This window comes from Musca autumnalis, unplaced genomic scaffold (genome assembly GCF_047663935.1).
Source record: "Musca autumnalis isolate F117 unplaced genomic scaffold, ASM4766393v1 scaffold_1, whole genome shotgun sequence".
Classification (NCBI taxonomy): Eukaryota; Metazoa; Arthropoda; class Insecta; order Diptera; family Muscidae; genus Musca; species Musca autumnalis.
The window spans coordinates 56,134,080-56,161,208 of NW_027411644.1; the positions used below are offsets into that span (position 1 = coordinate 56,134,080).

Here is a 27,129-nt window from a genome sequence, read left to right on the forward strand (position 1 = left end):
TTGTTAATAATTAATAATGGTTTCTTTTTATATGTATATAATAATAATTATATATAATAACTATAAATATAAATTAAAGTAATTGTTATTAATTGTTGTTGTTTTTTTCTTTTGTTTGCATTAAATTTCTCGTCGATTTTTTGTTTTCTTAGCTCTTCGTGGTTGTTGTTGTCTATGTATAATAATAGTTAATAAATGTTTTAGTTGGTTTTTGTTGTTTTCTTTTAATTACTCTGTTTTGTTTCTTACTTCTTTTTGTTTTCTTTATATAGAATAGTTGTATTCGGGTTTTATTGTTAATGGGGTTTTCTTTTCTTTTTTGCTGTTATTTGGAAATTCTAAATTTAAGTAGTATTGTTTTATTTTCGTTTCTATATTTTCATTTTTCTTATATTTTGAAATAATATCTATTTTTGTTTTGTTTTGTATATATAAATATTTATATAAGTTGTTGTTTGTTTTTTTAAGTATTCCCATTGTAATTATCTCCGTTTAACTTGTCTCTATGGGATCACTTGTTTTAGTTAGCAAATAATAATATTATTTTGCTTTTTTAATCTTTTTATATGTCTGTTTTAAATAATCATAGTAATAATAATAATGTTGAATGAATTTATACTGAAATAAAACAATTCTTCTCTTCTTTCAAATATATAATTTTTTAAGAAATAAGTTTCAACAGAAATCAGTGTTGCTGCTTTAATCAGTTACCCTTAGTGGCCTCCTTGGCGGCCATAATCAATGGTGTCAAACTGGCCAAGGGACGGGCCAATTTTAAGAATGGATGCTGTATAGAATTTTAATAAAAAATGTTAAGAAGGTAACAAAAGATATGAGATTGCATTGTGTTGACTCACCTTTAGCAGTTCCATTGCACTGGCACGACGATCTACTTCCACCTCTAGACATTGATCGAGGAAATCTTGAAATACTGCTGATAGTTTCTCCTTTTCTTTAATTTCAGGCTTGCCATTTGTAGCAATGAGGTACAAGGCTTTCAATGGATTTTCATTTAGATAGGGTGGTTCACCCTCTACCATTTCGATGGCCATAATACCCAAAGACCATAAATCCACCTGATAAAGAAAGAGAATATATATTTAAGAATAAACTTTATATCACTATTCATAAGTTTGGACAATTGTCCGCTATCGAACATCAATTATCCACGATCGTGGATAAATTATTTTCCATGGTGAATAAATTATCAATCATTGCGGAAAATTATCCACCTTCGTTGATAAATTATCCACCATCGTGAATAAATTATTCACCATCATAGATAAATTATCCACAGTCATAGATAAATGATCCACAATCGTGGATAAATTATTCACCATCGCGGATAAATTTTCCAATATCGTGGATAAATTATCCACCATCGTGGCTAAACTATTCAGTACGGTGTATAAATTATGCACCGTCACGGAAAAATTATCCATTAAAAGGATGTTTTATCACCACAGTTGATAAATTGTCCAACATCCTACATAAGTTATCCACCACCGTCGATAAACTCCACAAATCATCCACCAACGTGTATCCACCATGTGTATAAATTATCCACAACCTTGGAAAAATTATTCACCATCGCGGATAAACTATCCACCATCATGGATAATTTATCTACCATCGTGGATAAATTTTCAACCATCGTGGATAGATTATCCACCACTACGGATTAATTGTCCACCATCGTGGATAAATTATCTATTATAGTGTATAAATTATCGACCATTGTGGATAAATTGCCTACCATCGTGGATAAATTTTCCACCATCGCAGATAAATTATCACAGTGGATAAATTTTCCAAAACTGTGGATAAATTATCTATCATTGTGGATAAATTATCTACCATCGTGGATCAATAATCCACAACCGTGGACAAATTATCCATTGTGGATAAATTATCCACCATCGTGGTTAAAATATCGTGGATAAAACCTCCAATATCGTGAATAAATTATCCACAATCGTGTATAAGTTATCCACCATCGTGGATAAATTTCCACAACTGTGGATAAATTATCTACTATAGTGGACAAATTATCCACCATCGTGGATAAACTACTCACCACAGTGGATAAATTATCCACCACCGTGGATAAATAATTCACCTTCGTGGATAAATTATCTACCATCATAGATAAATTTTCCACCATTGTGGATAAGTTTTCCACCACGGGATAAATTATCTACCATTGCGGATCAATTATCCACCATCGTGGATAAAATATCCGCCATTGTGGATAAAACATCCACCATCGTGGATAAATTATCCACAATCGTGTATAAGTTATACACCCTCGTGGATAAATTATTCACCATTGCGGATCAATTATCCACCATCGTGGGTAAACTATTCACCGCCACGGATAAATTATTCACCACCGTGGATAAATTATCCATAATCGTGTATAAGTTATCCACCCTCGTGGATAATTTATCCACAATCGTGAATAAGTTATCCAACATCGTGGATAAATTATTCACCATTGCGGATCAATTATCCACCATCGTGGATAAAATACCGCCATCGTGGATAAGAATCCACCCTCGTGGATAAATTATCCACAATCGTGTATAAGTTATCCACCATCGTGGATAAATTATTCACCATTACGGATCATATTATTCACCATTGCGGATCAATTATTCACCATTGCGGATCAATTATCCACCATTGTGGTGGATAAACTATTCACAACCACGGATAAATTATTCACCACCGTGGATAAATTATCCACCATTGTGGAAAAGTTATACGTCTTCGTGGATAAATCATCCATTATCGTGGATAAATTATCCACCATCGTGGACAAATTATTCACCATTGCGTATAAAGTTTTCACCATAGTGGATAAATTATCCACCATTGTTGATAAATTATCCAACATGGTGGAAAGTTATTCACCATCGTGGATAAATGTTCCACCATCGTGGAATAAATTATTCACAATGGCGGATAAATTATCAACCATCATGGGTTAATTATCCATATTATAGATTATCCATCATCGTGGATAAATTACCCATTATGGTGGATAAATCCAACAGCATTGATAATTTATCCACCAACGACGTTAAAGTAATCAACCAACAAAAGTAATCCGTCAAAGAAAATCATAGAAAAATTCCCACACTACTCACCTTAGGTCCATATTGTTTTCGTGTCACTACCTCCGGTGCCATCCAGTATGGCGTTCCCACCATTGTTGTACGTTTCGATTGTTCCGGTGAGATTTGTGCACAAAAACCAAAATCGGTCAATTTGACCGAACCATCCAAACCCAACAGGATGTTATCACTCTTAATGTCACGATGTATAACCTGATTGGAGTGTAAAAATTCCAATGCCTGCAATACTTCACGACACACAGCGGCAATTTGTCCCTCATCCATGCATGTTTCGGTTACAACATCGGTCAGTGAACCACCTGGCAGATATTCCATAACAACCCACAACTCTTCCGAGACCAAATAACTGTCCAAATAATTGACAACATTGGGATGTTTATTTTCTCGCATAACAAGAATTTCATTGATGATCAGTTCTTTTTTCGGTTGTTGTGATAGATTCATTTGTTTAATGGCCACTTCCATGCCAGTGGAAGATTCAATGGCGGTATAGACGGTGCCCGAGGCACCTTGACCGATTTTTTCCATTTTGGTGTATTTGCGATTCGGATCGCCCACCGAAACAATCGTACGGAGTTTCTCGAGAATTTCTTCATCGGACATTTTCTTCTTTTTCGCTGCTCCAGATCGTTGTTGTGTGGTTGTTGTTGTCGTACCACCCGTGGTTGCTGTGGTGGTACCCGTCGCTGGTTGTCCAACAGCTGGAGTGCCTGTGGCCGCTGCAGCAGATGCTGCTGTTAGATTATTGGTATTTGCATCATTGGCATACAAATCTGTAATGGTAACGGTAGGTGTTGGAGCAGGTGCAATAAGGGTAACATGGGGATCATGATGACATGTGCCAGCATCCGGTGTTGCCGGTTTTATTTTTGTTATTGTAGATGCCGTAGCAGCAACAATAGCGGTTGTTGTTGTTGCATCAGCAACATCCACGGATTGAGGCGGTAAAGTAGATGTTGTTGTTGTAGGCGTGGGTAAAGGCGGTGTCGGCATTGCAATCGAATCAATGTACGACGATGATGTTGAGGGACAATATATGGGTGGTAATGTGGTCATCATCATATCATCATGATACGAAGGAAATGATGAAAAGGAGGAAGCAGAAGAGTCATGATTAGTTGTTGTTCTTGTTGTTGTTGTCGTTGTAGCATTACAATCAATAAATTGCAATTGATTACTAGTACTAGGTGTAGCATTAAGAGCCTCTACTACTGCCTCATTGGCATTGGAAGTAGTAGCAGTCGTTAGTAGAAGATTAGTAGTAGAAGTAGTAGTGGTAGCGTCATATCCAGCTGCTTGTTTGGTAGCAGTTGCAGGATGGATTTGGTTAGTTAATGAGTTTTATTTGTTTGATTTTGTTTATTTGTTTGCATTTAATTCACACAGATAAACACAAGAAAATTAGTAGTAAATAAATTTAAAAATGTAAAAAATTACTTTCTTTTTGAGGTTATGTTAAAGTATGTTTATTTTGTTGTTAAACTATTATAGTGGGTGATTCGAGGGAAATAAACTTGTGCGAATTAAAATACCTATAAAAGACATGTTCCACCAAATGCATATCAAATATTAATCGACCTTTGATGCGGAGATTTGAAGCATTTAAATCTTTTTATGCAAACAGATTTAAATGCTTCAAAGGATCATGTACCTATCAACAGATAAGAAGACCTTTTTCCCAAAAATAATCAACGGAAGCAAAGCTCCCAGCCGGTATAGGAAAAAACGTATTTGTTCGAATACCTTGATCAGCCAAAGATTGAAATGTTTCGGAAGATCATGTAAATCTCAACAGATAAGATGATCTCCGGAAACCAAATTAACCACTCTCACCAGATTGAATATAAGGGAAATGTATGGCTGACCAATAAAAATCGAAGTGACTACACTATCTGGAACGTGCTTGAGTCCTATAATATCCAGTCCACCATTCGATGGTCTTATAGAAGATTATCTGAAAAGTATGGAAGACCTTCTGACAAGTACTTATGTTGGTCCAAAATCTTCTACCAAGATCTTACGCTGGTAAATAAAAGACTATCTGTTAAGGACGTTTGTAGAGAGAAGACCTTCGGACTATTTATTATGTTTGCAGAACAGACAGAACGTATTCTATTTATGCACAGGACTTCCTATTAACTGAAACATCTTGTAAAAGATGCAAGATCTCTTGACAAACACGTCTATGGTTGGTTGGTTGGTTCACGTGGTGGCTATACTTTATAGCCTCAATTAGTATGTAAGAGATACCGTTTTGAAAAACCACACCACTCGTTCAGAGATTGCTATTTCCTTGTTGCATGTTGGCAGTTAAATCCAGCCTGATGAGTTAAGGAATCGCAGAAGGTCTCCCAGACCTACTTCTGTTATCTCTGTGATATCACGAAGGAACGGTTGTCCTAGAGCTTTAAATCTTCGTTGCATTTGTTCAGGGCAGGAACAGAGGAGGTGCTCAACAGTTTCCTCCTCTTCTTCTTCAGATTTAAATGTTTTGCATGGTTACCAATTGCCCAGTGACCGGTTAACACTGCAATAAGTCTTGCAAGGTTCCGTCGCGTTTGATTGATTAGGAACTTAGTTCGTTTGGCGTTGTGTTGAGGCCACGTTGATTTTGATATCTTGCATGTTGCCGTTTTGTCGCATCTACTTTCAGCCAGTGATAGTGTTTGAAGATATCCCCTTTAACTACTCCCATTGGAATTGCGACTGACGCCTTTGGGAGTTCGTTAGAGGCGGATCCTGCTCTAGCTAACTCGTCTGCTTTTTCGTTTCCAGCAAGGCCCTTGTGGCCCGGGATCCAAGTGAGAACTACTCTTGACAGACGCCCTAGTTTGGCAAGTTCTTCTTTACAATCTTTCACAAGCTTTGATGTGACAGCTTTGGATTTTAGTGCAAGGAGCGCCGCTTGACTGTCGACGAAGATTCCTATTGAGTTTGCTGTGTGATGCTGTAAAAGTTCAGTACATGCCTCCTTTATTGCCAGTATCTCCGCTTGAAAGACACTACAGTACTCAGGTAGCTTTGTAGATGTGTATATGTTTGCTTCTTCCGAAAACACACCGGATCCGACTCCACATTTCATCTTGGAGCCGTCCGTGTATACCTTAGTGTCATATGCTATCAATGGTGATCCATTACTCCATTTTCTTCTGCTTGGAAATTTGATTGCAAAAGGCTGATCAAAATCCATTATAGGTACGCAGTAATCAGCAGTGGTTGTTATTTCTTTCGGAAGTTTTTGAAGCATGCACGCATGTCCGTAAGCTCCGTCTCTCCACATTCCTAGAGCTCGGAGTCTTACCGCATTACATGTTGCTGTTGCTTTGATGTGTAAATCAATTGGCAAAATGTGCATCATTATATTGAGGGTTGCCCCGATGCATGCAGATCTTTGTATGCTGTATAGTTTTTTCTGTGTTGTTTTCTTATCCACTGCTGGCCACCATACTAGGAGAGAATTGGTCTGATTATGCTGGTGTACATTCATAACACCATTTTAGGTTTGAGGCCCCAACGGCTTCCAAACAATTTGCGACATGCGTAATATGCAACAGTTGCTTTGTGAGCACGGTGCTCCACGTTACGTTTCCATGACAGCTTTGAATCTAGGATGATTCCTAGGTACTTGGCATGATCTGATAGGGGTATTACCTGACCTCGTAGTCTTCGTAGATTAGGTATTGCATATTTGGTCTTTGTGGTGAATAGCACCATCTCAGTTTTCCCTGGATTCACTCCTAGACCACATCTTGTGGCCCAAGTATCTAGCGATCTCAGGGCTCCGCTCATAATGTCCCTTATTACGGTCGGAAACAAACCAGAGACGAGTATTACCACATCGTCCGCATAGGCAACCACCTTAATCCCCATGTGGTCAAGTTTATTGAGAATTTCATTGATGACAAGGAGCCAAAGTAATGGCGAGATAACTCCTCCCTGTGGAGTTACTCTGTTCACGTGCTTTGACAGTGTACTGTTTTCCAGTGTGGCATTAATAACTCTGCTTTGCAGCATGGTGGTAATCCAACTACTGATGAGTGGTTCCACGCCGAAGTTATCAAGTGCTTGTTTTATAGCTGATGTACTGACGTTGTTAAAGGTACCTTCTATGTCTAGGAAAGCAGCTAAAGTAAATTGTTTGTGCTCTAAGGACTTCTCTATAGTCCTAACGACTTCGTGTAGGGCTGTATCCGTCGAGCGCCCTTTAATATAAGCATGTTGGCTAGAAGATATGATGTTTGAGTTGTCCATCTTGTATATTGTATATTCGAACACGTCGATGAGTCTTTCGAGCGTCTTAAGTAGAAATGATGAAAGGCTTATTGGTCTGAAGTCTTTAGCATTTTCGTGACTACGTTTTCCTGCTTTGGGTATGAAGACAACCTTTACTTGTCTCCAACTCGTTGCAACGTAGTTAAGGGATATACATCTACTATAGATGTATACTAGCCAAGGATTTATTATTTTCTCTGCACATTGTAGCACGTCTATAGTAGGAAGACCTTCTGACAATGTCTTCCAAAGATATAAGGCCTTTTGACAGGGTCTCCTATAGATCGAAGACCTTATAACAGTGCCACCTAAGTATAGAAAACTTTCTGACAAGGTCTTCCATAGATAGAAGGCCTCTTTACGAGGTCTTCAAAATATAGAACGCCTTTTTACAATGTCTTCTAAATATAGAAATACTTATGACGGGGTCTTCTATAGTTTGAAGACCACCTGACAAGGTCTTCTCTAGAGGGAAGACTTTCTTCTATAGATATAAGACATTTTGACTAGGTCTACTATAGATAGAATGCCTTCTGATAAGGACTTCTATAGATAGAAGGCCTTGTGACAAGATAAAAGACCTTCTGACAAGGTATTCTATAAGTGAACAAGTAAAAAAGTATCAGTCGGCTTTGCCGACAGAGATATACCCTCAGCCTGTGTATATTGAAACAATTTTTTCCCAAAATACGTATGTATATATTTAGGGGGTTTTAAAAATTTTGGGCGTTTGAACCGACAAAAATGTTGATTAGGATTAAAAACCAAACGTTTTGCGGAGGAGATACTAAAAGGAATGGATCGACATTGAGCGTTATGGAAGTGGATCTCCAGCCACAACATATGGTGCCATAGGGGGTTTTTACACTCTTCGGGCTCAAGAAGTATGGACTTGCCCCTAAAAAAAACTTACCATCGTAATTGAGGCAGCGAATGCAAGTTGCTTCAACAAAAATTAAAGTGATTCGATATCAGGTCTTAAAGTGAACTTATCCGAAATTTTGTGTGGGAGGTACCGGATGGAGTGGATAAATATAATCCTTATTTGACCCTGATCTATATCTGGTAGGTATATTAGGATGTGTAAAGTATAGACCAATTCGGCCACTCCCTTCAAGAGTTACCGTACGAAAAAATTTTCCGAAAATTTTTGAACTTTTGTGGGGGAGGTACCTGAAGGAGTGGACCGATATGGCTTATCTTCAAACTTAAACTATGTTTGGACAAAATTTTACTAAGGCCAAATTTTGGACCGAATCGGCAGATCCGTTCGGGAGTTATCTTGCGCTCCAACCACCTCACACGGTGTCATAGGGGTTTTTTGAAACTTTCAGGCTATTTTCTCAGGAAGTATGGACTTGCCCCTGATGAAACTTGTACCGTCGTATGGAGGGCAGTAAATACAAGTTGCTAAAACAAAAATCAAAGCGATACGAGAGATGACCCTAAACTGAACTTTTCCGAAATTTTGTGTGGGACGTACCCGAAGGAGTGGACCGATTGAGTCCATATTGAAAGCTCATCTAAGTCTGGTACACATTTTACGATGGGCAAAGTATGGACCAAATCGGTTACTCTCTTCAAGAGTTATCAATCACACAATTTTTCCGAACATTTTCGAACTTTTGTGGGGGAGGTACCGGAAGGAGTGGACCGATATAGCCCATCTTCGAACTTAAACTAAGTTTGGGCAAAATATTACGAAAGCCAAAATTTGAACCGAATCGGTTTATCCGTTCGAGAGTTATCGTGCGCTCCAGCCAGACAGACAGACGGACGGACATTGCCCAATCGACTCCAAATTGTCTGAAACACGTCTAAACATACTTGGGGTCTAAAACCATTATTTCGATGAGGCACATTTTGCCAGTATGAAAGTGTTTCTATAGATAAAAGGCCTTCTGACAAGGTCTTCTGTAAATATAAGAACTTCTGTAAAGGTTTTCTATAGTTGGAAGACCTTCTGACAAGGTCTTCTTAGTTGGAAGACCTTCTGACAAGTTCTGCTATACATTGAAGACCTTATGGCAAGGTCTTCTGTAGTTGAAAACGTTCTGATAAGGTCTTCTATAATTGGAAGAACTGCTGACAAGGTCTTCTATATAGAAGGTATTTTGACAAGGTCTTCTTTATATAAAATGCCTTCTGACAAGGTCTTCTTTAGATATAAGGTGTTCTGACAAGGTCTTCTATAGACAAGGCCTTCTGAAAACGTCTTCTAAAGATAGAAGACCTTGTGACAAGGACTTCTGCTGGTGGAATACCAACCTGCTAAAAAGGTTTCTATAGATAAAATGCCTTCTGACATGTTCTTCTGCAGATATAAGACTTTCTGAAAAGGCATTATATAGTTGGAAGACCTTTTGATAGATCCTTCTATGGATAGAACTTCTACGAGATCATCTGTAATTGGAATACCTTCAATAATTGGAAGACTTGCGAACAAGGTTTCTATAAAAAAAACCTTCTGACAAGGTCTTCTGTAGATATAAGACCTTCTGACAGGGTCTTCATGGTTGGAAGACCTTCTGTGAAGTTCTGCTATACATTGAAAACCTTCTGATAGAACCTTCAATGGATTGAAGACCTTCTGACAAAGTCTTCTATAGATAAAAGACCTTCTGGCAGAGTCTTCTGTGTTTGGAAGAACGGTTAAAGTCTCTATGATTGGAAGACATGCTGACAAGGTCTTCTATAGATAGAAGACCTTCCGAAAAGGTCTACTATAGATAGAATACCTTCTGACAAGGTCTTCAATAGATAAAAGACTTTCTGCCAAGGTAATCTATAGATATAAACCCTCTGACAAGGTCTTATATAGTTGGGAGACCTTCTGTGAAGTTCTGCTACACATTGAAGACCGTCTCATAGAACATTCTATAGATAGAAGGCCTTCTGATAAGGTCTTCTATAGATAGAAGGTCTTCTGACAAGGTCTTATATAGTTGGAAGACCTTCTGTCAAGTTCTTCTATATATAAACGACTATCTAAGTCTTCTATAGATAGAGATATGTATATAGGAGACGTTCTAGCAAAGACTTTTATAGATAAAAGCTTCTGACAAGGTTTGCTATACACTGATGGTCTCCTGAAAGGTCTTCAATAGATAAAAGACTTTCTGACAAGATCTTCTATAGAAAGAATGAATACCTTGCGACAAGCTCTTCTGTAGATAGAAGACCTGATAATGTCTTCTATAGATAGAAGTCCATCTGACGAGGTTTTCTTTAGATAGAAGGCCTTCTGACAAAGTCTTCTATATATAGTAAGCCTTCTTACAATGTCTTAAATAGAATGAATACCTACCGACAAGCTCTTCTATAGACAGAAGGCAATCTAACAAAGTTTTCTATAGATAGGATATTTTCTGACAAGGTCGTCTATAGATAAAAGAACTTCTGGCAAGGTCTTCTGTAGTTGGAAGATTTTCTTATAAGGTCTTCTATAATTTGAAGACATGCTACAGGGTCTTCTATAGATAGAAGACCTTCCGACAAGGTCGTCTTCTATAGAGAGAAGATCTGAAAGTGTATCTTACAGATGGAAGGCCTTCTCACAAGGTCTTCTATAGATAGAAGTCCTTCTGACAATGTCTTAAATAGATAGAAGGTCTTCTGACAAGGTCCTATATAGTTGGAAGACCTTCTGTCAAGTTCTTCTATATATAAACGACAAAGTCTTCTATAGATAGAGATATGTATATAGAAGACGTTTTGGCAAAGACTTTTATAGATAGAAGCTTCTGACAAGGTTTCCTATACACTGAAGGTCTCCTGAAAGGTCTTTTGACAAGGTCTTCAATAGATAAAAGACTTCCTGACAAGATCTTCTATAGAAAGAATGAATACTTTGCGACAAGCTCTTCTGTAGAGAAGACCTGATAATGTCTTCTATAGATAGAAGATCTTCTGACAAGGTCTTCTTTAGATAGAAGGCCTTCTGACAAAGTCTTCTATATATAGTAAGCCTTCTGACAATGTCTTAAATAGAATGAATACCTACCGACAAGCTCTTCTATAGACAGAAGGCTATCTAACAAAGTTTTCTATAGATAGGATATTTTCTGACAAGGTCGTCTATAGATAAAATAACTTCTGGCAAGGTCTTCTGTAGTTGGAAGATTTTCTTATAAGGTCTTCTATAATTTGAAGACATGCTACAGGGTCTTCTATACATAGAAGACCTTCCGACAAGGTCGTCTTCTATAGAGAGAAGATCTGAAAATGTATTTTATAGATGGAAGGCCTTCTGACAAGCTCTTTTATAGAAAGACGGCTATCTAACAAGGTCTTCTATAGATAGGAGATCTTCTGACAAGGTCTTCTATAGATAGAAGTCCTTCTGTCAAGTTCTACTGTACATTGAAGACCTTCTGATAGAACCTTCTATGGATTGAAGATATTCTGACAAGGTCTTCTATAGATAAAATGCCTTCTGGTCTTCAAGGACCTTCTGTCAAGTTGTGGAGGACCTTCTGACAAGCTCTGCTATACATTGAAGACCTTCTGATAGAACCTTCTATGGATAGAACACCTTGGGACAAGTTCTTCTGTAGATATAAGATCTTCTGAAAATGCCTTCTATAGATAGAAGACCTTGGGACAGCATGGTGGGTTTTTAGGAAAACTTGAAAATTATCAGAAAGACTTCCTGACAAGATCTTCTATAGAAAGAATGAATACCTTGCGACAAGCACTTCTGTAGATAGAAGACCTGATAATGTCTTCTATAGATAGAAGGCCTTTTGACAAGGTCTTCTTTAGATAGAAGACCTTCTGACAAAGTCTTCTATATATAGTTAGCCTTCTGACAATGTCTTAAATAGAACGAATACCTACCGAGAAGTTCTTCTATAGACAGAAGGCTATCTAACAAAGTTTTCTATAGATAGGATATTTTTTGACAAGGTCTTCTATATATAAACGACAAAGTCTTCTATAGATAGAGATATGTATATAGAAGACGTTTTGGCAAAGACTTTTATAGATAGAAGCTTCTGACAAGGTTTCCTATACACTGAAGGTCTCCTGAAAGGTCTTTTGACAAGGTCTTCAATAGATAAAAGACTTCCTGACAAGATCTTCTATAGAAAGAATGAATACTTTGCGACAAGCTCTTCTGTAGAGAAGACCTGATAATGTCTTCTATAGATAGAAGATCTTCTGACAAGGTCTTCTTTAGATAGAAGGCCTTCTGACAAAGTCTTCTATATATAGTAAGCCTTCTGACAATGTCTTAAATAGAACGAATACCTACCGAGAAGTTCTTCTATAGACATAAGGCTATCTAACAAAGTTTTCTATAGATAGGATATTTTTTGACAAGGTCTTCTATAGATAAAAGAACTTCTGGCAAGGTCTTCTGTAGTTGGAAGATTTTCTGAGAAGGTCTTTTATAATTTGAAGACATACTACAGGTCGACAAGGTCGTGTTCTATAGAGAAGATCTGAAAATGTATTTTATAGATGGAAGGCCTTCTGACAAGGTCTTCTATAGATAGAAGGCCTTCTGACAATGTCTTAAATATAAAGAATTCCTACACACGGCTATCTAACAAGGTCTTCTATAGATAGGAGATCTTCTGACAAGGTCTTCTATAGATAGAAGACCTTCTGTCAAGTTCTACTGTACATTGAAGACCTTCTGATAGAACCTTCTATGGATAGAAGATCTGCTGATAAGGTCTTCTATAGATAAAATGCCTTTTGGTCCTTCTGTCAAGTTCTGGAGGACCTTCTGTCAAGTTCTGCTATACATTGAAGACCTTCTGATAGAACCTTCTATGGACAGAACAAATTCTTCTGTAGATATAAGATCCTCTGAAAATGCCTTCTATAGATAGAATACCTTGGGGCAGCATGGTTGGTTATTTTAGGAAAACTTGAAAATTATCAAAACGTTTTTCAAGAATAACGTCTAGATAACTTCAGGTTAATTCTTTGAAAAAACTTTAAAATCTCCTGCCACACTTTAATATGCATTTGTGAACATGTCTTTAATGTTAACAAAAAATAAGTCGAAAACAGATTCTTGTTTTAAAACACAAAAAAATAAAAATAATAAAACAAAAAAAACATTCCAAAAAAATCTCAACCAAAGAAAACTTACTCGCATTATTTTTATTCTTATCCAATGTTGAGGAGGCAGCAACCGCGGTTGCATGTGTTGGCGTTTTAAATTGTGGCTGGGCCACATTATTATGTTGTGGTGTTGTTGGTGTGGTCGCAGGAGCCGCTGTTGGCGGTGGTAATATGGGCGTGACAGCAGGTGGTTGTGGTACAACATCTTCTATGGGTCGTGTATATATCGATTTCGTACGTTCAGGCCGAGATGCGATAGGAGGTGGTGGTGGTTGTGGTGTACCCAAAATATCATCTTCATTCGCCGATGAGTGCTGCGATGATGAGGAGGCTGTATTGCCACCAAAATTGTATGAATGTGATTGACTAATTGTAGCATGTTGGCCGCCTGTGACAGCCTGCTGTTGTTGCTGATGATGATGGTGCGATGATGCATTTTGTGGTGACTGATGAAGATGATGTGGTGGTGGCTGCTGTTGTTGATGATGATGTTGCAACTGTTGCTGCTGTTGATGATACTGATGCGATGAGGGTGTATGATGATTGCCAATGGATGTTATCAAGCCACTGGAATTTGATCCGCCAATATTCAAACTGCTAATGTTGACACCAATTAAATTGCCACCACTGTTTGAGCCATGCAGCTCACTGTCTGTGGGTGTACTGCTGGGACTGCTGCTGCTAACTCGACTTAATGAAGATCCTAAATGGAAATGGAAGTTATTGTTATCTCAAAGATAATCATGGTGACTCTTATTCTAATACTTCAACATACCCGAATGTGTGGTTATGGCATTTGTCATGTACTTGGAACTTGGCCTCTGTTTGGTGGTATTATCGAACCACTTGAGCACATCTAATACAGCTTGAGGATTTTTCTTTTGTTCTTGTTTGCTTATGTTCGAATTCATAAGCAAACGTGCCCAGGCTTCCGGCATACCCTAAAATTAAACGGCAAATTGTAAAGACAACGGTAATGATGAGTGAGCATTGGAGTAAAGTTCGTGGGTATTTTTTTCAATTTCTCAAAGTAAACAAAAATAAAAACGAAAACTGTTTACAGATATGAGAGAATACAGCTCAGCTAAGTGAATGATCGATCGTTTGAAGAGAACAATGAATAGCTCCATTCTCTAGTATCTACATAAAATGTGACGAATATATGGCTTAGCAATCAATGTAAATGGGATTTTAAATTCACAACATGTCGCCTGCCACAATACGCACAATTGTGGCTCAGTTACGCTGCTAGCCAAACAATTGATTGTTTTGCATACTACTACTTTCTACTGCCGAAAATGGTATTGGGAAGTGAAGGAAATAAACGCACACACACATTACATGAGACTGTGGTTAGGTTTGACAAAAATATTTATTTTGTTTTTTTATTTTTCTGCAAAAACACATCTATTATTGGGCGTATATTGGAAATGAAGAGAAATCAGAAATTTAAATTTTAAATCTAATTTTTGCTAAAATTGCCAAAATACCAATGTGGGTTCTTACAAATTCCATACTACTCTCGCCCTCTACAATAAAAAATATATGTCAAACAGAGCGGTACGAAACAAACTTTGCCATTTAGAACGGGCACGCTATATATATAGCAATTTTTCTACGGTTTAATGTTCCTAAAAAGTGCAAAAATAATCAATTACAGGAAGTGGGGCGGCCCTGAATAAGCTCTTTGAAACTAGACACGACCTATGTGTTTTGTTGTCAACACTGGATGGGGTACAATTACATCTATCTCTTGAGGCTAAATACCTAGGTACAATCCTGCATTCACAATGTAGATGGAAAAGAAACATTGAGGAACGGTGAAGAGAGGTATGATTCCACTCTATCCCTTCAAGAATTCGATTGGGAAGAGTTGGGGAGTTGAATCCAGCTATTATACACTGGCTGTATAATACTGTTGTGAGACCCATCTTATCCTACGGATGCCTTGTCTGGTGGTACGCGCTTCGACATAAATCGAACTCCGGCAACATAGACAAGGTGCAGCCTCGATCCTGATAACTGGAGCTTTTAGAAGTACACCGCAAGCGGCTCTAAATGCGATGTTGAACCTCTTGCCCATGAGACTCAGGATCAAAGGTCAAGCAGCACGTAGTACCCTAAGGCTACATGAATGGAATCGACAGCACATATGGACATGGATGCATTCTTCAGGAGCTAGGACCAAACCTTAGCTTAAATCCACAGGGGAAATTCAGCGACTATATATCACCAGTCCAAAGATTTGAAGATATTGAGGTCGTTATCCCAAGTAGAGATGACTGGATCCGTAGTAACCCTCCTCTGGACGGTCTGGCTTTCTACACAGACGGTTCCAAGATGGAAGAAGGTACCGGAGCTGGCGTCTACTGCGAAAAGCTTTGCTCGAACACTCTTACAGGTTGAACAGTGACTGTAGCGTTTTCCAAGCTAAAATCTTCGCGATCAGATTGGCTGCAGAGTTGATAAAAAGTCTGGATGCAGAAACCTTTGAACCGGTGACTATCTTCGTTGATAGTCAACCGGCTCTTAAAGCCATCAAATCCTCCAACATCAAGTCTAAGGCCGTGCTTGAGTGTAGAACTGCTTTGGAGAACCTCACAAACGCTGTCCGACTCTGCTGGGTACCGGGACACTGTGACATTATGGGAAACGAGAATGCAGATGAACTGGCAAGGCATGGATCGTAATCGACAAGTCTAGCAACCACTGATTCTATCAAACCACCCATATGTCACTTTTTTCGGAGCGTGAAAACGTTCTTTGAAGAACGAGAACAACTTCACTCTTAAATTTGAGCAAATCAGAAATTAGGGTATTGAAGGGGGTCATTACCGGTCATTGCAACATCCGAGCATTTACAACCAAATGGCAGGATGATGGCGTGGACTATTGCAGGCTCTGTGAAGATAACATCAAAAATTTAAATTGGCTGGGACGGCGCAACCCATAAGCGTAACTACTTCTCTGGCAGTTTTCTAACCATCACCAATAACACCACCTTCCTTTTTTCTTACATGTCATTTTCCTCCTTAATAATTTATTTATTATTATTTTCCCAACCCCCCTCTCTTTTTTCTTTATTTTCTTTCCTTTCTTTTTTGTCTTTTCAGGTACCTCTCAACTTCTTTTTCTGATTTATGGATGATCACAATGGACCGAAAGGTCTCCGAGTGGCGTAGTCACTATGGTGCTACACATCCCCAAACCTAACCTAAGCTATGTGTTGGATGTAAAAGAAAAATACTTTAACGCCGGTCTCATCTGTGACCAGGCACCGATCGAAGTGGGAGATGTATTGCTCCCTGACAAGACATGCAAATTTAAAAGCTAAAATTGAAAGCAAATTATTTTTAGTCCCTGAACGTCAAGTTCAGTATTCATGAAGTAATATGGACCTGACAACGCAGAGTGATTGATAGATGTAGGGCAATAGGAAGAGTGATGCGAATACGAATAATACCTTTGTGCACATAGCCAATCCTCGTCAAACTTCAACCTCATCCATTGTGTACTTGCGAGTTGGTGTCCTCTGCTCGCGCAAACGAGGCTTTGGCGACCGGTATAACCTTAACTCGTTGCATGGAAGAAATACCCGCAGCACTACCCAAAAATATTTGTAAGAGTCAAAGTACTTGGGGAATAGGGTCTACAGATATCTGCGTTATGGCGGACAAGGCAGTAGAGATGGCAGTCGATGAGCCCATATGTGTAAACGGTGGCGCCCACAGGCTTCCAAGAGGTTTACGCTCGTGCTTAGACGTTCTTGGGTGCCAGGCTCTCTAAGCTCTTCCTTTTGCTCAAAAGCAAAGAACAAATCATGACGAATTTTGCCATTAAAACATGAAAGAAATAACCAAAAGAAATATTAATCTCCCAGGAGGTCACAGGCATATTCCAAATCCTCCCGCAACTGCGGCAAACTCCACGTGTCTGGGAGGGAGCGCTTCATGTTTAGACAGTGTTTCAGAACCCGCTCCTCAAGGAGATAAGCGGAAAACAAGTAAAAAAGCGTTAAGTTCGGCCGGGCCGAACCTTTTATACCCTCCACCATAAAATATTCGAAACTAAAGCGGAATAATTATTTTCTTTCCAGTTCACAATTTTAGACGGAGATATTTTGTGACCACTGATACCAAATAAGGTAAAAAATACAAAAAATGTATTCAATCGGTCGAGAACCTTTTATGGAGCTATATCAAAGTGTGGGCCTACGTTTTTGGTGGAGAAGTTCTGTGACCACTGTTAACCTCAAATGTTGAATTGCAGATACTTGGATGAAATACTGTAGGTAAAATCCAAAAAACGGCCAAAATTACCGAAAATGGGAAGGCACCGTTTTACGGGGGTATACAAAAACATGGACCTATGTTTACAATTTATATAGGGGACCATACAAAACATGGACCTATGTTTACAATTTATATAGGGGGCTATAAAAAAATATGGACATATGTTGACAGTTTTTGGTGGAGATGTTGTGTGACCACTGGGAGCCTTAAATGTCGACTTACAAATAGTTCTGTCGAAAATTGTAGCTACAATCCTCAAAATACCGAAAATCGGAAGGTACCGTTATATGAGGGCTGTTCCAAAACATGGACCTATGTTGACAGTTTTTGGTGGAGATGTTTTGTGACCACTAGGAACCTCAACTGTCAAATTACAGGCAGTTCGGTGTAAAATTTTTGCTAAACTCATCAAAATACCGAAAATCGGGAGGTACCGCTATATGGGGGCTATACCAAAACATGGACCAATGTTGACAACTTTTGGTAGAGATATTTTGTGACCACTAGGAACAGCAGTTCGATTTAAAATTGTTTGCTAAAATCCTCAAAATACCGAAAATCGGGAGGTACCGCTATATGGGGGCTATACCAAAACATGGACCTATTTTGACAATTGTTGGTGGAGATATTTTGGACCACTAGGAGCCTTAACTGCCAAATTACAGGCAGTTCGGTCAACAAATTTAACTAAAATCCCAAAAAATACCGAAAATCGGGAGGTACCGCTATATGGGGGCTATACCAAAACATTGACCTATGTTGACAATTTTTGGTGGAGATGTTTTGTGACCACTAGGAACCTCAACTGTCTAATTACAGGCAGTTCGGTCAAAAAAGTAGCTAAAATCACAAAAATACCGAAAATCGGGAGGTACCGTTATATGGGGGCTATACTAAAAAATGGTCCGATATAGCCCATCTTCGAACTTGACCAGCCTATGGAAAAAAAGACACTCGGGTGCAAAAATGCAGCGCTCTAGCTCAATTATTGCGAACGCTAGAGTGATTACAACATACGGACATGGCTAGATCGTCTTAGAATTTTATCCTGATCAAGAATATATGTAATTTATATGGTCGCAAATGATTAGTTCGATGTGTTACAAACAGAAAAACAAACTTAATATACCCTCCCCTCGATACTATGGTGGAGGGTATAAAAAGAGAAGAGAGCGTGATAGAAAACCAAAAAATAAGATACTTGTCCCCCATGCCAAAAGGGATCATTTTATCAGGCTTATATTTTGCAAACCGAGCAATATTTTGCTTTACTCTCTAAGACAAAGTTCAGCTTTACAGTTAGCAAACCGTCGAAACCGACCAACCAACCAATTACAAAAATGTCCCTAAAATCTCTTTAAACCACTTTCTACAACATTTCTAGGAACGGTTAAAAATAGACTTTTTATCTTTTTTTACGATTTTGGTCCACAGATACCAAACAGTTCAAATTTCAAGGAAACAAACCACTTAAAAAGGTGCTCAAGGACTCAATAAACAACTTCTTACAAAATTCGAACTTTTTACGAACGACTATAAAATGTAAAAAAAAAACAAAAAAACTTAATGTATCGACATTATTCTCCTTTTTAGTTCCAGTTTTGGACATTCCGACAAGGTCTTCTATACATAAAAGACCTTCCGACAAGGTATTCTATAGACAAAAGGCCTTTTGACAAGATCTTCTATAGAAAGAAGGCCTTCTGACAGAGGCTTATATAGATAGAAGACCTTTTGACAAGGTGTCCTGTGCTCGTTGGAAGACCTTCTGACAAGTTCTTCTATTGATAGAAGTCCTTCGGACAAGGTATTTTTAGATTGAGGGCCTACTGAAAAGGTATTTTATAGATAGAAGACCTTCTGACAAGGTCTTTCATAGTTGGAGGACCTTCTGGCAAGTTCTTCTATTGATAGAAGACCTTCTGACAAAGTCTTTTATAGATAGTAAGCCTTCTGAAAAGGGTTTTTTATAGATAGAAGACCATCCGACAATGTCTTCTATAGAAGGGATGATATTCAAACCTGCTTGATAGGCTTGTTAATCTATGGGTTCTCTCGTACAACGTTGGACCTCTTTCTATATATATCATTATCTAACAAGTTCTGCAAAGAGAGCATACCATTGTATTACCGTACAGAAAAAAATTTCGTGTCCTCAGGGAGATGGTCAGCTTATGGTAAGAAGAGGCACTCTGTTGTAGTTTTCAGGGTGGCGTGCTTTTGCACTTTTGTTCGCGGACCACAGTTGCTCCGCATAGTTTACCACAGTCCGACCTATCGGGTTTACATCCCAAGTTCTTGAGGACCTTATTCTTACATCTTAGCTTATCGCAGATTGCTATGACATGCAGGAATAATCTGAACATACTGTCGAATGTGACCCCAAGAATTTTGGCGTAGTTAGTGGTCGGAATTCTGTTACCCCCAGCCAGGACATTTAACTCTGTGCTCATCTCTGCAGTCCATGTGACGAACTGAGTGGCGGTAGACTTATTATCGGACATTTGCACATTCCTCACGCAAATAAAGGTGGTAAGATCAATCAAATAGGTGTTCTGCTTATCGCAAATGGCTTTGGGGAAGATATCCGACGCCTAGATCATACAATCATCCCCATATATAACGATCTCAATGCTGTCTAGAGGTGGTGAAAAATAGCAACGTTAGATAGTTCCAGAGATATTCCACCTTAGTAAGGAAAACCATGCTATACTATACGAGGCTACGATTTCTTTCGTTCTTTTCGTATTTATTCAGCCTCGCTAAAAAGAGTATTCGTAGCAAAATCTTTTCGCACCATATTCAGCCCAGCTGAATAGAGGTTTCGTAACGAAAACTTTTATTCAGCCCCGCTGAATAGAGTTTTCGTTACGATTACTTTTATTCCGCCCAGCTGAATAGAATTTTCGTGACGAAAACTTTTATTCAGCCCAGCTGAATAGAATTTTCGTGACGAAAACTTTTATTCAGCCCAGGTGGTGAAAAATAGCAACGTTAGATAGTTCCAGAGATATCCCACCTTGGTAAGGAAAACCATGCTATACTATACGAGGCTTCGACTTCTTTCGTTCTTTTCGTATTTATTCAGCCTCGCTAAAAAGAGTATTCGTAGCAAAATCTTTTATTCGGCACGGCTGAATGGAGTTTTCGCACCATATTCAGCCCAGCTGAATAAAGTTTTCGTAACGAAAACTTTTATTCAGCCCAGCTGAATAGAATTTTCGTGACGAAAACTTTTATTCAGCCCAACTGAATAGAATTTTCGTGACGAAAACTTTTATTCAGCCCAGCTGAATAGAGTTTTCGTAACGAAAACTTTTATTCAGCCCAGCTGAATACAGTTTTCATAACGAAAAGTTTTATTCAGCCCTGCTGAATACAGCTGAAAAGAGGTTTCGTAACGAAAAGAATAGAGGTTTCGTAACGAAAACTTGTATTCAACCCAGCCGAATACAGTTTTCGTAACGAAAAGTTTTATTCAGCCCTGCTGAATACAGTTTTCGTAACGAAAACTTTTATTCAGCCCAGCTGAATAGATATTTCGCTACTTAATCTTTTATTCATTCCAGCTGAATAGAGACTTCGTAATGAAAACATTTATTCAGCCGTGCTGAATAGATATTTCGCAACTAAATCTTTTATTCATTCCAGTTGAATATAGTTTTCGTAATGAAAACTTGCACTCAGCCACGCTGAATAAAGTTTTCATATAGAAAACTTTCATTAAGTCAAGCTGAATAAAGTTTTCATATAGAAAACTTTCATAAAGTCAAGCTGAATAAAGTTTTCATATCGAAAACTTACATTCAGTCAAGCTGATTAATGTTTTCAAATAGAAAACATGTATTCAGCTCAGCACAATAGAGTTTTCATAAAGAAAACTCATATAGAATACTTGTATTCAGCTCAGCTGAATAGAGTTTTCGTATAGAAAACTTGTATTCAGCTCAGCTGAATAGAGTTTTCGTATAGAAAACTTTTATTCAGCTCAGCTGAATAGAGTTTTCGTATAGAAAACTTGTATTCAGCTCAGCTGAATAGAGTTTTCGTATAGAAAACTTGTATTCAGCTCAGCTGAATAGAGTTTTCGTATAGAAAACTCTTATTTAGCTCAGCTGAATAGAGTTTTCATGTAGAAAACTTGTATTCAGTTCAGCTGAAAAGATTTTTCGTATAGAAAACTTGTATTCAGCTCAGCTTAATAGAGTTTCAATTCATTCAGCTCAGCTGAATAGAGTTTTCAATTGGAAAACTTGCATCCAGCTCAGCTGTATACAGTTTTCAATTGGAAAACTTTCCTTCAGCTCAGCTGAATAGATTTTTCATATAGTAAACTTACATTCAGCCAAGCTAAATTGAGTATTCATAAAGAAAACTTGCATCAGTTAAGTTGAATAGAGTTTTCTTATGAATTTTAGCGAAGCTGAATAGAGCTTTCTAGTAAGCTTGTACTTTGCATAATGATCTAATATATGAAACATATTTAACTAATCTACTTTGACATAAAAGTTCTACTCAGTTATCCTTTTTGACTACACATGATTAAACATTCAAAAAGAACTCATTTGATTATATAACATTTATATACATCAATATAGAATAAAGAATGGTATATATGATCAATTTTAAAAGCAAGAACACATAATAAAGCCGTCAACTAAAAGCCATTAATGAATACTGAATAATATGTCGAATATGTGTTGTTCTGACACAGTGGGGTGTAACTGTCGATATGTTGTTTGTAGTCTAGTGTAATGAAACTATTGTTGAAACTAAACACAGAATTAAATAAATGACAACTAACAACGGCAAGTTTCTCAATGTAAGATGAAGCCCAAATTTAAATATGAAGGACACAAGCTTTAGTTTGAAATTGAGAAACAGCCCTAAGATGGCAATCCTATATGGGATTCAAAAACATAACATAAATGAATGAGGACTATGAAAAATGTTACAAAAAGAAGAAGTTTGGTTCTGAAGATAGAATTTAGAAGTAGTGGATTGTACTTGCACCAAATACTTACTTTCATTGGCAGCTGAGAGAAAAAGATTTGGGTTTTGATTTTGTTTGTTCGAAAGATACAAAAAAGTAGTAGAGAAAAATAGTTGTAAAAGAAAAAAGAACGAAAAAAACACAAATAATATACAAGTAACAACAAAGAAGTAACCATTTTTGTGAGGTTGTTTGTTGAGAGAGAGAGCAAACAAAAGGTAGAGGAGGAGTAATAGGAAACAAAATTTTTGCTCTTGTTGCACATAATTGTTATGAATTTTTTCCCTGCTGTTGTTGCATTCATACGGTCATCAGATGCAAAATGTTTTTAATATAACATCAACATAAAAAAAAACAAAACTAAAAACATGAAACAAAAGTAAATTTTTGTGTGAACGTGTGTATTTGTGAGTTTATCTATTGCAGAAAAAAAGTCTTTTGTTGATAGTTTCCTTTTGTTTCTTTTGTGGAACAGCAGCAGCAAATGAACAAAAAAATAAACAAAACACAAAGCCAGAAATAATATATACAGTGGTAAATCCTGCAACGGAAGCACAAAACAACAATATCCTTTCAGCAAAAAAAAAAGTATTGCAAAATTAAAAGAATAGTTGAAAGTGATAGCTATTTTGAAATGAAGATAAAGTGACCACCAATGTGCAACAATATTTTGGAAAACTCTTTTAGTGGATGAAAGTAAAAATTTTCAATTCTAATGAAGATAGTTTTCGATAACATTTTTTGATCTGCAATCCTTTTCCTGAAATTTCGTTACAGATATGATACACTAATGATGGACGTAGATGGAAAGCAGTGTGTGCCAGTTGGTTTGTGGTTAGCCACAACTGTGTATAGGAGACTAGCGACAATTAGGATAAATTTAAATTGTTCCTATATGCACCCACGCTCCAGCAGAATGGAAGAAATGTAAAATTGTCCTAGGTTTTAATGTAAAAATTGGAAAAGTAAGCCGTAGGCTTTGGGTTGCTGTCACAGCAAGACCACAAGCAGAAGCATCTCTTTAAACAGATCTACATACCATGTTGTAAGTGGTCAACAATATTAGAAGACAAGGTATAAGATTCTAACCTTAGACCAAGATAAACTACACTCCATTAAATAGTAAAAATCCTTTAAATATCATTTTTGTTTCCGATTAGAATCTAAACAAAGTTCATGGAATTTACAAATGATAAAATAATTTAAATTCTGTTAAAATTCTTCAATAATGCTTCCAAATAAAAAGTAAAAATAGTGCTTCTGACGTCTGGGGGGTTTTTTGAGTTTTTGGCTCAATTTCTCAGGAAGTATGGACTTACCCCGAACAAAATTGTACCGCCGCAACTAAGGCCGAATACACAACTTATTGCCAAAAACTTAACAAACGATCCCAGACGATTCCTTATAAACTGCACTCTTTCCAAACTTTGTGAGGGAGGTTTACAAAAGAGGGGTCCGATGTGAACAATGTTCGGACATAATCCGAGTCTGTAAGAAATAATACGATGTACAATGGTTTCCCACATCGAGTGTTATCATACGTAGTACCCAGTTTAGTCAGTACCGGAAGAATTTGTTTGGAACTTTTGAGTCATTATCTCACGAAGTGTGGACTTGCCTCCGGAAAAACTTGCGCCGTCGTAACATGACCCACAAGAACAACTTGTTGCAAAAAATTTCAAACTGTACTTATTCCAAATTTTGTCTGGACCTGATCTATGCCTCGTAGAAACAATACTATGTGTACATTATGGACCAAATCGGTTGCCGCCTTCGAGAGTTATCGTGAGGACCATTTTAGCGAAAAGTTTTGAACATTTGTGGGGGAGGTACCCGAAGAAGTGGATACATATAGTCCATATTCGAACCTGATATATACCTGGTAGATATATTAGGATGTGTAAAGTATGGACCAAATCGATCACTCCCTTTAAGAGTTATCGTGCGCACAATTTTTCCCAAAGTTTTTTTAAACTTTTGTGGGGGAGGTACCGGAAAGAGTGGACCGATATGGCCCATCTTCGAACTTGAACTAAGTTTGGACAAAATATTACGAAAGCCAAATTTTGAACCGAATCGGTTGATCCATTCGAGAATTATGGGGCGCTCCAGTCAGCCAGACAGACAGACTGACGGACATGGCTAAATCAACTCCAAATTGTCTGAAACGGATATCGTCCAAACGTACTTGGAGTCTAAAACCATTTTTTTCGATGAGGTACATTTTGGCCGTATGAAAGTGTATATACCCTCTTTCGCCTTAAGGCTGAGGGTATAATTAACAGGGCAGAAGTTAAAGAACTGTATTGATTGATCCTATTAGAACTTTATAGGCATAGCTGGGGTTTCAGGCCAGTATAGAACAGTGTAATAATTCGAAGCTGTCCAAGCTATATACTGTGCAGCTTAAATGCTGTACTAACTACTCATTCCCAGGTTCAGCATGAGGTATCCAGAGGTGCTTTAAGACTCAGGGAGTTATATATATATGGCATTGCGCTCACGGCTTGGTTATGCAAATGTTCTTCAACAAATAGGTAGCCACGTTTGGTTAAGTGATAGATAGAGCAAAGTGGCTTAGATAGGAATAAGTGAGTGCAGGACAGGCCAATCCTGGATAGCCTAGGTATTTACAAGATGTAAGAAGGAACGGGAGCTGGTGTGTACTGTGAAGGACTGTACATTGGACGCTTATACAAACTTAGCGACAACTTCGAAGTGTTCAGGCAGAAGTTTTTGAATTGTTTATCCAAAGCTGTTAGGGGGAATCACGGTATATGTCTTATGGCACCAAGGACTCTGCAATGGTGTGGGAAATCAGATAGTTGTCATATAGTCATAATTTGAGACTACTGTAAAGACCTGACAGGACAGACCTGGATGCAAAGTACCGAAGTCAATCCGGCAGGTAATCTTAGGACGAAGAAATGCATCTCTACTCTCACTTAGCAAGTCAGAGATCAGAATTGTTATAGGGGTTCTGTATGGGTCATTTTTGTCGTGTAAGATCTATGACAAACAAGTGGTACTGCAGAGTCTACGAAGATGAAGAAAATGAAACGAACAAAAAACAGAGACTGTTTGTTGCCCATGAGATTGCATCTCTCTCTCTTACTGCCCTTCCATAGAACTTGCAGCCCTATTAAGATACAGCAGGGTGCCTCCTGATGACACCAGTGGACCATCTACATGAGGAGACGAAGATTTTACCGGTACACACAACAAGACGTCTATGCAGTACCTGCTTGTGTGTTACCGCTTACAGGCTTCCCAAACCCAGACACGACAGGAGAGATTTTCATGATCAGGAGAGAGAGAAATAGACAGATCAAAGACTAGACAAACGAGTCTACTTGGCAGGAGTAAATAGCTTTAGTTGCGAAGGCAGTACAAAGGTACAGTGTGAATGCTGTACTCGGAGACCAACACCCATACATCGGAGCAGAAGACGCCAGCTGCCAAGGCAAATACAAGCGGTTTTAGTCGAGTTAAGATCCGGAAGAAGCAGCCGCGTCAATTCGCATTGGGCCCGAATTGATGCCACGATATACAACACATTCCCGGTTTGTGGATTGGGATCACACGACACGCTACACGACACACTGCATTTGTTTAACTGCCAAGCCAAACCCCACTCACCTGTCTCCTGATTCTTTATGGACGCAACTAGTCCAGGTTGTAGAATTTTTAAGTCTGGATACAGAGGAACCAGAGGCAGGTAACTGACAAAGATATACAAACGAACACGAACGAACGTTGCTTTAACAACAACATCAATTCCCTTTTTCGTATGAATCGGACACGATCAAGGATAGTAGAAAGATCAACACTGCAGAAACTAGTTTAACACGAAGTCAGATAACAATGCTATGCTTTACAAAACGTTGGAGGTCCATAGCTACGAGAAAAAGAAATTAGCAAATTTTAAAGTGAAATAACATTTTGTGGCACTAATTCCAATGACAGAGCCAATCAGCCTATACGAATAAACTACGTAATCCTTCATAATTTCGGTCAACATATCTCGGGAAGCATTGGCTTGTACTAGAAAAGAAAACATACTGTTGTAGTCATGATCGCAATGAGTACTTGGTATTAAAATTTCAATACGATACGAGAAGTGTGGAGGTTGTACCTGATGGAATGGGCCAACATAATCTCTCATAATTCGATAGGTATCGGGCCCACCAGTCACTTTAGTTGGTCGCCGTAGGACTTTGTAGAGCTTTCGGGCCATAATATTAGGAAATATGGAGTTATCCATTAAAAGCATTTAAAAAATGATCCTCGAACAGATCTCAATTATATTTTGGTGAAAATTGAGCTTTTATTGGGGAGGTCTCCGAAGGAA

At 38.1% G+C, this 27,129-nt stretch overlaps 1 protein-coding gene across 3 annotated transcripts in view; it reads right to left on the reverse strand.

Moving 5' to 3' along the window:
• Positions 1-305: 305 nt before the first annotated feature.
• The window catches only part of Pak (serine/threonine-protein kinase PAK 3-like protein), a 66,919-nt gene continuing 40,095 nt past the window's right edge, over positions 306-27,129 (reverse strand). The window contains exons 4-8 of one of the 3 annotated variants that reach the window (XM_073974851.1): positions 14,269-14,434; positions 13,522-14,196; positions 3,153-3,913; positions 858-1,076; positions 306-787 (exon numbers count right to left, since the gene is read on the reverse strand). In XM_073974851.1, coding sequence (XP_073830952.1) covers positions 704-787; positions 858-1,076; positions 3,153-3,913; positions 13,522-14,196; positions 14,269-14,434 — 1,905 coding nt within the window. In that variant the 3' untranslated portion in view covers positions 306-703. Of the gene's footprint in view, positions 788-857; positions 1,077-3,152; positions 4,436-13,521; positions 14,197-14,268; positions 14,435-27,129 lie in introns of all 3 variants that reach the window. The other 2 variants (XM_073974842.1, XM_073974832.1) reach the window with 2 other exon arrangements.